The sequence below is a fragment of the Bidens hawaiensis genome, unplaced genomic scaffold, assembly GCF_021521415.1.
Source record: "Bidens hawaiensis isolate Kalapana, Puna unplaced genomic scaffold, B.hawaiensis_p1.1 tig00004003_1, whole genome shotgun sequence".
In the NCBI taxonomy this organism is placed as follows: Eukaryota; Viridiplantae; Streptophyta; class Magnoliopsida; order Asterales; family Asteraceae; genus Bidens; species Bidens hawaiensis.
Window position 1 is genome coordinate 1,765,414 of NW_027491234.1, and position 14,479 is coordinate 1,779,892.

The 14,479-nt window shown below is 38.1% G+C and overlaps 1 protein-coding gene across 1 annotated transcript; it reads right to left on the reverse strand.

Annotated features, from left to right (window-relative positions):
• Positions 1 to 218: 218 nt before the first annotated feature.
• Positions 219 to 1,255, reverse strand: LOC143624939 (uncharacterized). The gene is made up of 3 exons (XM_077095430.1): positions 997 to 1,255; positions 744 to 935; positions 219 to 661 (listed from the first exon to the last, which is right to left on the reverse strand). Exons 1-3 carry the CDS (start codon positions 1,253 to 1,255, stop codon positions 219 to 221), a joined length of 894 nt encoding a protein of 297 aa, XP_076951545.1.
• Positions 1,256 to 14,479: the final 13,224 nt, after the last annotated feature.

Sequence of the window (14,479 nt, forward strand, 5' to 3'; positions counted from 1 at the left end):
TTACGAACATGTTCGAGGTTCGGTTTCATTTTCCTGAACATCTCGTATGGGGTTTTTCCTACCAAGGTTTGTGTAGGAGAGCGGTTGATCAAATACATCGCGTGTCGAACCGCCTCGCCCCTTAAATAATTCGGAACTTTCATTGCCTTCAAGATGCTTCGGGTTATCTCCGTAAAAATTCGGTTTCATCCCTCAACCACACCTTCGTTTATTTTTTATTATAGGCAAACAGGACTTCCTACTTTCAATTTTATCTTGTAAAGTCGGCTCTTGTTTCTTGTTACTTTCATTAGCAATGCTCCGGTTTTGTCATGCATCGTTAAGCAATCATCCTTCATCCGAACATCACACCCGGATTCAGTTGCTTGCCCGAGGCTAATAATATTATTTTGCAAATCCGGAATATAGTAGATGTCGGTTAGGAGTTTTTGTTCACCGGTCTTGCCTTCTAATAGAATGGATCCTTTTCCTTTAATCATGACACATGATCCATCTCCAAACTTGATTCTTCTGGTTATGCTATCATTGAGTTCGGAAAAATAATCTCGGTTTCTGGTCATGTGTTTACTCACCGCATTATCGAGGTACCAAACATCTTTATCACTCGAATCAACTTTGAGTTTGTTTGGCAAAACTTTTCCTTCGTTGAGGTAGACGGTCTCTTGAATGCAATTTATCATAAAAACGTATCGGCTACTACTGGTTAGTCCTCGTTTGTTGTCGCCAAATTTGCTTTTTTTAACCGTTCCGAACACTTAGAAACAAAGTGCCCGAACTCCTCACACCGACAGCATTTAATTTTTGAAAGGTCTCGTTTTCCCTTTTCGTTTTGATCGCCATGATACTGATTAACCCGGGCTTTTGATGGCTCTCATCTTCCGGTTTCGCTACCACGTTCATGTCCTCGGGATGCATAGGATCCTTGACCTCGACCCCTGCTAGATTCACCATTGTTTCGATTAGTATAGGAGTCGGAATTATGAAGCATTAACTTACTTTGATTGTCGGGTTCATCTTCGTCTCGAGTTCTTTCTTCGTATGTATTCAACCGACCTACAACATCCTCAAAACCAACAGTTTTGAGATCCAATACTTGTTTGAGTGAAGCAACAATGTGGATGAATCGTCTTGGCAAACTAGTAAAGAACTTCTTGACAAGACGTTTTTCTTCAATCGGTTCACCAAGCGAGGCTACTTTTGTCTTTATTCCCGTTAGCTTGGCGGCATAGTTGTCAATTGTTTCTGAGTCCTTCATTCTCATAACATCGAATTCTTCAATCAACATTTGAAGTCTCGCTTCCTTGCCCGTTCAGCTCCGAAATTTTGGGACTTGATCGCTTCCCACATCTCCTTAGCCGTATTCAAATCACCGATTTGCAAGATTTGATCTTCGGGTATTGATTGAAACAAAACAGCGGTTGCAATATTGTCTAACTTCGAATCGGTGGTACCCTTTTCGACGGCGTCCCATACTCCATGAATTTTAAACATTACCTTCATACGCATTGCCCATATTGTGTAATTCGTGGACGTTAACATCAGGCATTGAAACGATGCCGAGTTCGTACTCGTTTCTTTTGGTTCTTGATCACTCATCGTTGACCTTCGCTGGGTTCGTTTGTAGGTCTTCGTGTAGATAACTCAGATTACGGCCCACTGTTATTGGCTTAAAAATCTGGGTTTGCAGTATTCAGTTCCTGATCATAGTTTCTTGGTCGAGATCAGTTTCTTAATCACAAAACAAGTCCAACAAAAAACAAACAAACAAACGTGTTTTTTTTTCTTTTTGAGTGAGCAGGCCTATCTCGTCCAACCCTTGTTTAATCACGCAACAATCAAACCTTCCTCGTTTGATTTGTAAAATCCGACAATTGGCCAATAAAACCCAGAAAACTATGATCGTACTTTTCTCTTAGTTCAATTGCAAAACAGAACCTGGTGAGAACGCCGATGGTGCAAGAAAACTATGATGTAACCCGATATTCTTGGTCGTCCTCACGATATTTCTGCTACGTCGACTCGGTCTCGACGGCGTAGAACGGCGGCGCCTGTGAATGACACTCACAACGGCTGCAGGTTCTTTTTCCGGCAGCGGCTTAGTCAGCGGTTTCGGTTTCTTGATCATTGATATCTGGCCCTTTTTTCACGACTGAATAGAGTTCCGATCAACTTTGATGTGTTGATGTCTGATCCTTGTTTGCGATCTTCATCACAGGATTTTTCCCGTCTTAGGCTCTGATACCAATTGAAGAGAATTGGTACCAGGTATTGATGAATGGAACATGTATTTGGCTAAACACCCAAACAACTTTTATTGAGAAACTCACTCAAAACTCATTCACCATAATGAAACCCTACATGGTTTATATAGACCAAACCTAGACACGTTTGAGTCTAATTAGGATTCCTAAACAATGGGTAATTTAATAAACAATTAAACAAACCTAACAACCTAAACCGACATGTATTAGGAAGTATTACGATCCATATATATTCTTTAAATAACTTATGCCTTGCTCGCCAAGTTACTTGCCTTGCACTTCAAGGAAGATCATTCGAAATTGCCAACAGAAGATGCTTTCTATTAGTTAGCTTATTTAAGTTTGAGAAACATCAACCAAAGCTGGCTAGTTAATTGAGAAGCATATTAGAAGATGTTTTCTACTTATTAGCTTATTTAGTTTTTGTATTGTGAATTTGTTAGTGTTGCTTCTATATTATTGTAGGCACCACTATAGATAGCTGAGCGATTATCATGCTTGTGCAATGATAAAATCATAAAAATATACAATAGATTCTTCATTCTCTCACTATATTTGTAATAGAAGCAATAATGTTATTCATGAATCGTCCCAAATTATCAACCTAATCTTCTTAATCGCATCGGCTAAATCACAATACATGTGGATAGAAAATAATGAGTAACGTCAATAGAAATTTAAGTTACTCTATATTTTTATAACTCAAAGAAAACCATTAGGATTGAAGAAATGTAGGGTGGTATTCTTTGTGTATGCCTAAAGCCCAGATGCAGTATAGAACTATGGAATGGATCATTGTTTTGGGCTAATCCATTTTGGCTAAACCACTAAAGTTATCTGGGTTTAAGTACAGACATGATTTGTTGAGGGATGTTCTATGCGATATTTTTAAACGAGCTGGAATTTAGGCCAAAAAAGAGGCCCCCGTAAACTTTTTTATCGATCCTCTTGAAGGAAGATCTACTTTACGACCGGTCGATATTCTTGTTTTTGGGTGGGTAGGGGGGAAACACCCTTGTGTGGATCTCACAGGAATGTCCCATCTTGTTGGTCTTAGAGACAATGGGTTTGTAGCAGGCCAGGCAGCATTGAAGGCGGCATCGGGCAAGGTTGTTAAACACGAGAAAACTTGTTTGGAGAATTAACACGTGTTTATCCCCTTTGCCTTTGACACATTTGGTTTCTTAGCTCCGGATGCCGTGGAACTTCTGAACAGAGTTCAGAAAGTCGAGCATAGTAATTTATCGGCCTACTTGGTCATCTAATCGGAGTTTGATTTATGGGGTTTTGAGGCCCGATTGGGGTTAGTGGTTTTTGAGGTGTGTTGATGGGAAGAGGTTAGTGCTTTTCGGGGTGTTTTGTTGGGTAGAGGTGGTATGACCAGGGCTATTGATGATGTTGTTTGGCCGTGTCCATTTAGAGGTTTCCACTATTGCTCGGATGGATCACTGGGATCCAAGGGGGTGCGATTGGTTGCGCATATTAAGCGACTCCATTTGTCATCGGATGACAAGAAAGAGACCTCGCGGGAGGTGATCTCCACATATTTGGATTTGTTTGTTTTGGTTGGTAAGGCTTTAAAGGTCTCGCGCCAATGGGTGTACGGGGCGTGTATGGAGTTACATGCTTTCCGTCGGGGTTGCCATCATGATGGCGGGACAGTCTGGTTCAAGTGGGTCGCGGGAGATATGGAGGAGTTTATAGTGGGGATTGCTAAGCCGCATGTTAGGAGGGAAGCTGTCGCGGCTGGAAGGGTGGGGGTGGATGTAGCCCTCCTCAACCGTGTCTTCTCTCTCCCTATCACAACTGTTAAAAGCATTCCTCATAGTTGTCATATGGCTTTTTCCCAAGCCTTAGAGGCTGCTCTGAGTAAAGTGGCGGCTATGCCAGAGTCTGTTGACTCAGAAAAAATGAACTAAGAATTAGAGCATAAAACAATGGATCAATTCATTCAACAAGATGGTGAGACTTTACCACGTTGCACCTTACGAGTTTTCAGACCGTCTACTCGGCAGGAGCGCAGGTCTAGCAATAGGAAGTCTCTACAATGCCATAGTATTCAGCAGGCGCTGACAGCCTAGGGTGACAGTGACGGTTTCTTTGACCTTATATTATCGTTTTTTGACAAACCCTTAGGAGGTGCTTCGGGGGGTGATACATTTGTCCCCGAGTCCGGTAGCTCCGGGTTGTGCGCTAATGTTAAACAATGTTTACGGAAAGTTGCGGATGGGCATTTCACTGCTGCGGTTAAAGTTTTATGCTCTTCAGGGGTTGCGTCTTTCGGTAAGGATACTTTGGACGCGTTGATGTCTAAGCATCCTATCCTACCCCCTCTGAGTACGCCCGTTTCCTTGCTTTCTAAACCACCCCTTGTTGTGGACGTTGATAGTGTACTCGGTTGCATTAAATCTTTCCCTAAAGGGACTTCGTGTGGGCGAGACGGATTGAGAGCCCAACACATTTTAGATGCGCTGTATGGAGAGGGGTCTTCTATTGCGGATAGTTTGCCTAAGGCTATTTCTGTGGTTGTTAATTTATTTTTTTTTTGGGTGGGAAGGTGCCCTAGGGTGTTGGCAGAGTTTGTTGCGCTTACCCCCTTACGCCATTGCTTAAACCGGACAATGGGATTAGACCTATTGCTGTAGGGGCCATTTGGAGGAGATTGGTCTATAAGGTGGCTATGAGGGGTGTCGGGAAGGAGATTTCTAAATACCTCTATGACTTTCAATTTGGGGTGGGAGTCCCTAGTGGGGCGGAGGCCGTGCTTCATAGCGCGAACAGGTTCTTAAATCAGTTTCACTCGGATGGGTCATTGGCTATGCTTACTGTTGATTTCTCTAATGCCTTCAACTTAGTCAATAGGACGACCCTTCTACATGAGGTATGTAGTCGATGTCTTTCTATATCCTTATGGGTGGATGTTTTATATGGGCAATCGGCTAGGTTATATGTGGGGGATGCTTACATTAGGTCCACCACTGGGATTTAGCAGGGGGGTCCTCTTGGGCCTCTTCTCTTTGCCTTATTTTGCATCCTCTTGTTCACCGAATCAGGGATCGTTGCAAGCTTCTTTTCCATGCTTGGTACTTGGATGATGGTACGATTATCGGGGACACTACAGAGGTGGCTAATGCACTAGATATTATTTGGGCTGAGGGCCCTCGGTTGGGTCTTGAATTAAACATAAAGAAAACAGAATTATTTTGGCCAACGTGCAATGGGGAAAAGGTGTAGGATGGGTTGTTCCCTTGCGGGATTGGAAGGCCAGTGCTTGGTGTGAAACTCCTTGGAGGCGCTGTAAGTCGGGATGCGGGGTTTATCAGTAGTTTGGCGGTGAAAAGGGCATCTAGTGCTATGGAATCGATGAGTTGTCTCCCAAGGCTTCGGGACCCTCAATGCGAACTTCTTTTGCTTCGATCATGTACGGGGGTTGCAAAGCTGTTGTTTAGCCTTCGAACGTGCCAACCTATGTATGTGGAGGAAGCTGTTTCTATTTTTGATAATGGAATTCGAGGGGCGATTAAGGACATCGTGATTTTTTTGGGCCGTTCTTTGGGGATTTCCAATGGAGGTTAGCATCACTTCCGACCCGTTTTGGGGGATTGGGTTTATGTTCGGCCAGGGATGTATCTACATATGCTTTTGTGGCTTCGAGAGCACAATCATGTAGTTTGCAGGACCACATTCTTCGGGGATGTGGTATTGATGGGTTGGACACTGATTATGGGTGTGCGATGGATCGTTTATGTACTTCATTTCCCGATTTTGATCTTAGCGGTTTCTCTAATAAGGACATCGCCCCACCCCCTAAAGCCCAACATGCTTTGGCGAGTGCCTTATTTAGTGGAATCGTCCTGAGTTTATAAGCGAAGTTTGATCTATCTCTTCACCAAAAAGCGGTGTTTGAATGCCTTCTTGCTCCTTGGGCTCAGGATTTTCTAACGGTCATCCCTATTAAAGGATTAGGCCAACACATGTCGGGGTTGGAGTACCGGGCTATCCTTAAGTACCGGCTAATGATCCCTATGTTTCCGATTGATGAGCCTCGCCCAGTTTGCCGCAAAGTCTGTTTGGATTCCTTTGGAGACCATGTGGTGCACTGCAAAGAATTGCCTGGTTTTAAATACAGACATGATTTGGTTAGGGATGTTATGTGTGATGTTCTTAAACGGACAGGGATATTTGCTAAAAAGGAGGCCCCTGCTAACTTTCTTACAGATCTGCTCGAAGGGAGGTCCACGTTACGACGAGCTGATATTCCTGTATTTGGGTGGGCAGGGGGAAACATGCTTGTGTGGATCTTACAGGAGTGTCCCCTCTTGTCGGCCTTAGGGATCGCGGATTTGTTGTAGGTCAGGCTGCGTTGAAGGCCGAATCGGGAAAAGTTGTCAAACACGAGAAAGCCAGTTTAGAAAATCAACATGTGTTTCTCCCTTTTGCTTTTGATACATTTGGGTTTCTGGCCCCGGAGGCTGTGAATTTTCTAAACAGTGTTCAGCGTGTCGTACATAGTATTTTTTTCGTCTCCTACGACCCAACGCTTTGTTTTTAGTAAAATTGGTTTTGCTATTCAGAAGGGAGTTGCGGCGCAGCTTGTTGCCCGTTTGCCTGTCACTTTATTGTAATCGTTTTGATTTTAATGAGAATTAGCAATATTAATATAAAAAAAAAATAAGAGCCAAAACTTTGTTTTTAGTAGAATTGGATTTGCTATCCAAAAGGGGGTTGTGGTGCAGCTTGTTGCCCGCTTACCTGCCACTTCATTGTAAATCGTTTGGTTGTTTTTTACGAGGATAACAAGTATTTTTTTGAAAAAAAAAAGAAAAAACCATTTTCGAACAGTAACCAAAACCAAAGGCGGTACTGAAGGTCTGAAGTAGTACAGCCCAGTTTTATCATGCTCACACACCAGCCCAGTTTTATTTACTGAAAATGGCTAACATGACTAGTAAGCATTGGGCCAGCCAACTTGATTAAACAATGAACACCATAGGCATTTTTTTTTTACTTAATTTCTTTGTTTTTTCTTTTAATAAAGCAATTTAAACAACACAAAACGTTTTATTTTCTATTTATTATGTATTAAACATATATATATATATATATATATATATATATATATTATACACACACATATAAATGAACATTAAATACAATATTTTTCAAATTGCTACTTTTATTGATGAATGTTTGACTGGAACATAGTATATAACAAAATCACATGTTGAATTATGCAAAATAGATTAGCAAGATTATTAATTGATCTCACACAATGTGTAAGATAAAATGTAAGTTTAGAGGCAGTTCATTTAGCAACACTCTACTCATAGAAAATAAAAAGAAAATGGCCCTAACTCGCTTGGGAACCGACTCGTTTATGAATGAGTTGTTTGGCTCGGTTTGCAAATGAGCCAAGCTCGAGATAAGGTAAGCTCCCTTGTTTAGCTTCTTTAAGTTAAGCTTAACTTTTTAATTATCATATTTATAGCTCCTCATTAAATAAGATCACATGATATGATTGTATGTTAGTGAAGAGCAAATTATTTCCATCTAAAATCCATCAAATCTTGCTCTTGTAAGGATTTGAATCAATCACCTCACATTTGTTAAATGTGAGGGATGATACCATACCACTAAACCAATAGGTCATGGGCACATGATATGATTATATAGTAGCCACCCTAAATTTAACTCTATTAATAACTTTCCTCACGTCTGAAGCTGTGGAGCTACTTACCCGTGTTCAGCGGGTCATGCATAGTAATGTTATGACTCCAAGATCAGCAAATATAGTTTTTAAAAGATTGGGTTTTGCGATTCAAAAAGGGGTAGCGGCGCAGCTTGTTGCCCGCTTGCCTTCTGTTTCGATGTAATCCAATAAACAATCATATATTATAGAAGCAATAAAGACCATACTGCATGTATCTTAAAAATACTATTTTAATTTAAATGAGTGGTCTCAAACTTTTAAGAAGCCAGGTTCAAGCTTAAATGTAAGCTCATTAAGAATAAACGAGTAGAGTCGATCTGGCTCATTTAACTTCAAGCTCGAGCTAAAATTGAGTCGACTCGTTTAGCAGCCCTGCTCTAATGGTTTTGATAGTGATCCAAATCTTTCCCTCCACACATATACACTTAAAAGGCAAAGAGGTGAAACAAGCTATATGAAAGAAATCACAGCAGGCCATGAGTGAAGTGAGGATGAAGCACCCAAACATTGATCCACCGGATAAAGGCATCACACATTTCATAGGTGTGAACAGTTACGTTGTGACAACCTAATATTTCTTTATGGGGTGGAATTGATTTCAAAAACTTTACTCTAGTAAAGTATCGTGAACTATTAGTCTATTTACTATGGAGGGGTTTACATGTCATCGTCCCGTAAGAAATGGGGCTCCGAAGCCCTTCCCTATGACGCCCCATTGTTTAAGCCTCTTGAGCGCGACAATATATATATATATATACATACATATATATATATATAGGGAGAGGATCAAGAGAAAACTCCTTTTTAAAGAGGAAACTAGAGAACTAATAAAGAAATATTTTTAATTTAATTAAAAAAATATTTTTAAATTTACGTTTTTGCCATTATTCTTATATTTTGTTACCATTCACTTGAAAATTATAAAAAAAATTTTAAAAATAAAAAAAACTCGTTGTAGTGCACATATGCAATAAATCGACTTTTTTTATTGCATATGTGCACTAGTGTGTAATTTGATATGTGCAGTAATGTTGAATAGCATATATGCAATTTTTTGTATTGTATTAGTGCAATAGTGTTATATTATATACAAAAATAGCAAAAAAACAATATAATGCATATGTGCATTAGTGTTGTATTACGTATATGCGATAGTTTGTTTTGAGTACAATTATTTGTGTTTGTATTTGCATATATTCAATAGTGTGTATTGTATAATGCAATTGTGTTGTATTATATGCAATAAAACATTATTGTATATATGCAATACACATTAGTGCACATATGCACTATATCAACGGGGTTTTTTTTTAGGAACAATATCATCTTATTAGAAGGAGTAAAAAAAAATTCGCAAAATATTTTTTTTTAAGTTAAAAATAGTTTTTATTAGTTCTCTAGTTCTCTCTTTAAGAACAGTTCTCTCTAGATCCCACCCCTATATATATATATATATATGGAGAGGATCAAAAGAGAACTCATTCTTAAAGAGAGAGCTAGAGAACTAATAAAGAAATATTTTTAAATTTCCGCTTTTGCCATTATTCTTATATTTTGTTACCATTTACTCGAAAAATATATATATAAAAAAAAACTCGTTGTAGTGCACATATGCAATATATCGACTTTTTTTATTGCATATGTGCACTAGTGTGTATTTTGATATGTGCAATAATGTTGAATAGCATATATTTGATTTTTTTTATATTGTATTAGTGTGCAATAGCGTTATATTATATACAAAAATATTAAAAAAAATATATAGTGCATATGTGCATTAGTGTTGTATTACGTATATGCTATAGTTAGTTTTGAGTACAATTATTAGTGTTTGTATTTGCATATATTAAATAGTGTGTATTATATAATGCAATTGTGTTGTTTTATATGCAATAAAACACTATTATATATATGCAATACACATTAGTGCACATATGCATTACATCGTCGGTTTTTTTTAGGAACAATATCATCTTATTAGAAGGAGGAAAGAAAAAAAATCGTAAAATATTTTTTTAAAAAAAGTTAAAAATAGTTTTTATTAGTTCTCTTTAAGAGGAGTTCTCTCTGGATCCCACCCCTATATATATATATATAATCAATATATGTATGTGTGTGTATGAGAGGGAGGGAGAGAGAGAGGGAGAAAAACATATGGCTCACCATTTATACCCAAAGGCGCCGGTCATTCCAAAGCCCGCCCCCTTCGCCGCCTCCTTTCTCCGTGCCCCTCGGTGGTGTGCCACGCCTTCCGTGCCCCAAGGGCGCCCCATAGCGGACCGCCTTAACAATAAAATCACAATGGCTTTCATTAATTGTTAGTCTATATGCTATGGGCGCCATAGGGAGGCGTCTTTGGGGCACGGTTGGCGCCGAACACCAACGAGGGGCGTGGATGGCAGGGGCGGCCTTGGAACGACCGGTGCGATTGGAATGATTTTGGTGGGCCCTCTCATTCTCAACGGTCACATAACCATTTAAAATTATAAGAAAAAAACAATTTAACCATTTTCTATATAAATTCAAATCATTTTCCATTTTTGCTCAAGCAACTCTCTCTACACCATTATTTTACTCTACAACTCTCAAACTACACCATTATTTTACTCTATAACTCTCAAATTTCCACAACCATGAATCCAAGCTCAAAACACAAACCCGAACACAAGCTCAAGCTCAAACCCGAAACCAAACCCGAACCCGTGAGATCCAGCTCAAAGGTGGTGGGCTACTTTGCTTTCAACTAACAATAACCCTAATAGCACTTTCTATGCCAGCCAACAAAGACCCGTAATGCATCCACCCATGCAACTTTTTACCACCGATATGTTCTTTCCACCACCAATGCCGTTTATTCCTTCGCAAGTACCCGAAACCCAAACACACAAAACCCAAAAACCTGAAACCCAAGCATCCGAACCACAAGTTCGTTGTAAACGAAGTCATAAAAAGAAGCCTGCTGACAATTAAACAACTACCGAAAAGGCTGAAAGACAAATGTGGGAAGCAGATGAGAAATTGGCGTTGACGCGTGCGTGGATCGACTCATCCGAAGACTCAATTCAAGGTACACTATAAATTATTTGTATATATTTCATGTTTTATTTTTTTTTGTTGACTAATACTAAGCTTTTATATGCATCGAAGGTGATGGTAAACACACCCCTGAATTTTGGAAAGAAATACGTACTAAGTTTTTTGCTATAATGGGTCGAGGTTTCTACCGCGGGGAGGATTCCGTCTCTACAAATGGCAGGCAATGCGCACAAAAATGAAGAACTTCTCTGACATTTAAACCCGCATTACAAATAATAGAAAAGGCGGTATGAGCAATGTCAACGTGATGGAATGTTGCTTAAAACAATACATGAGCTCGCCAAAGTGGCATCCGGTCTCGGCATCTTCATCCCGACCATCCAAACGGTCAAAGACAACGTCCACTTTGACCAATCAATCGCCGTCTCAAGCCGCGTCGGATGCTCGTTGTCAATTTAATCTAAAAGAGTGTGATCCTGATTTTGTTTTTGATGAACCGAGTGAGTTACCACGTCCGGTAGGAAGAGATAAAGCCAAGGCGGCGGCTAGAGGTGGATCTTCGTCTAGAACGACTTCCTCGATGAGTTCCGAACTGAGCTCGCATTTTGACAACTAGGAGCTTAAACCAACTGAGATTGCCAATGCTAAAAAAGCATTCAAAAGATGAACTCACGAGAATGCATGAAGAAAGAAAAGTGATGCGTGTGGAATACAAAGCGATGCATGAAGAAGAAAAAAAGTTCACTTGAAGCGGCAGTACGAAAGGATTTCAAGCTCCTCGCAAAGGGTCTATCGCATCTAGATCCGGTCACGCGGGAGTTTTAGGAGAAAAAAAAGCAAGGATAATGGCCAAATATGCAAACGAGGACGAGGACGACGACGACAAATGTTTGTTATATGTTGGTTATGTTTTTTATTTTTATTTTTATTTTTTTATTTGTATGTTTTTTATTTTTTTTTATTTATATGTTTTTTTTATTTAAATATTAATTTTAGTATTACTATATTATTATTTAATTTTTATTAAATTGTGTTTGTTATAAAAATAAATAAATAAATAAAAGGTTTAAAGCCCCTCACCATAGAGGGGCATTATAGGTTGAGGCTTCAATGCCCCCAGTGCCTACGTGGCGCTGACATGACGGTGTAGGGGGGCATCGATGCCCACATAAAGAACAACCTTAAAACACTTAAGTTAAAACTATACTTTCAAAACTAAAAATTCTCACTAAAAAAACTAAATATTAAAGAGATTATATTAGCTAGATTTATTATCATATCATTACCATAGTGGCATAGTTACAAAAAATGATTTTAATAGATTTTCTTAGTATTAATAATAGACAACCATACTCCTTTTTATGTTCTCCATTTTCCTATATGTCTCTAGTTGTTTTGCTGCCAGATGTGAATGGGTCATCGTAGGGCTGCCCAAACTGCTTACCACTCGAATTCGCTCACTACTCGTTTGGAAATTGCTCGGAAGATGCTTGCTCGCTTTTTCGCTTGATTGTAAACGAGCCGCTCTAGTTCGGTTTGTAAACGAGTCAAGCAACGAGCAAAGGATATATATAGGGGAAGGTTAACGTACAATAATCGCTTAACGTACATTACGTACGCGACATGCGTTCAGCAAAAACGTTAAACCTTTAAGCGTTCAGCTAAAATATTTAAACCTTTAAACGTTCAAGCCAAAATCTAAAACGTCCAATTCAACTAAACAACCTGTGACGAGTTTTTTGTTTTTCCGATGAGTTCATTGTCGACGGCGATGATGGTGACGAAGAGTGTTGATGGCGTCGTTCGTGGTGGAGATGGAGATGGATTGTGCGGAGACCGTTTTTCCGGTGACGACTCACACATAGGAGATCGTCAGGCAGTAGAGGTGATTTAGGGTTTCTTAAAATCAAGGAGTTGAAGGAGGGGTGCTGATGTCGGCGAGTGGTGTGGAGACGGATTGAGGGAGAGGGACAAACAGATGAGTGTAATTTTGATTTTGGGTTTCTGAAAATTAACGGTTCGAAGTGTCGCGTACGTAATGTACGATAAAGGATATTGTATTGGATCTTTTATATATATATATATGGGTGATTCATGCAAGAAGTGATATTATAGCGAGAAGTGTGAGAAGTTGATCTGGACCATTATTATGTGTAATCAATGGTTAACAATAAAAATAGCATTTTCATAATAAACTGGAAAATACATGTTTACTAATTTAGATAAAAAGGGTGCATTGGTCTTTCTTCGATGACCCTTTATGGTAAGAAAATGCACATTTAATAATTCACATCAATTCCCCTAAGAATACCCTACAGATCTTTAATTGCATATTCAATAACTAGCTTTAGAACCCGTGTGATGCAATGGTTGCTTAAAAAAATGTAATTACACTATAGAAATTAAATAATTAAATTTAAATTTAAGCCCATATATTTTATCAAATTAAATGGTTTTATAAATTCATATTATATTTTCTAATGAAATATTTTATGAATTCATGGTGTATTTTCACACAATTTTCTTATAATCACTAAAAAGATACACCTAGTGACTTTATAGTTGTAATTATATTTTTTAATGAAATATTGAATTCTAACAAAAGATGACAAGATTTTTAATTATTAATGACATAAAAAAAGAACATCATAAATAAAATTAACATGAATAAACACGCTTTTGTATTACAATTTCAAAAGAGATAGATGAAAACTCCATAGATTCACAAAGGTTGAATTAATATGTGAGAATTAAATTGGTATTCATTCATAATATCATCGTCTTTATCATCTTAGACCTACATATATTATTCTATAAATAGATTTAATAAAAAAAAAGATAAATCTGATTTCATTACAGATATAAATATTTTGATTGTATTGGCATAAATACCCGCATATTTTAATCTCTATAATTTAGGTAATTATTTATTTGATTAAAGAATGTATTCATATGCTTTGATTACGCTGACATAAATATGTTTTTCATTAAAAATAGAAAATAGTTTGAGCGGAAAATTTATGCTAGGAATGAATCTCCAAGTTAGATGTGTCGCAGTTATTTTATTTTATTAGAATAGGTAGATTTTCTTCTATTTAGAAAAACTTATTACCAAATTATAAAGGTTCAATCGGTTCCAAAAATGCATTTTTTGTAGGGTATGTTCTTTTTCTACAACAAATTATCCATACACTGCAACACATTATTCCCACACTGCAACAATTTTAGTACCTAAATTGCTCTTACATTTTGTATATCAATTGTATAGGGTATGCTCTTTTTTCAGTGTAGGATATCTTGCAATTCTATTTGCCAAGTATATTGGTATATATAGGTATTATATATGTGCCTAGGAATATGTTGACTTTAGAATTTTGTTGATCCAGTTGGTTGAAAATAAAAAAATAAAAAATGATTAAGCCATATGAGGTGTAATATAAAAAGTATTTTAAAAAATTAATTAATATTTGAA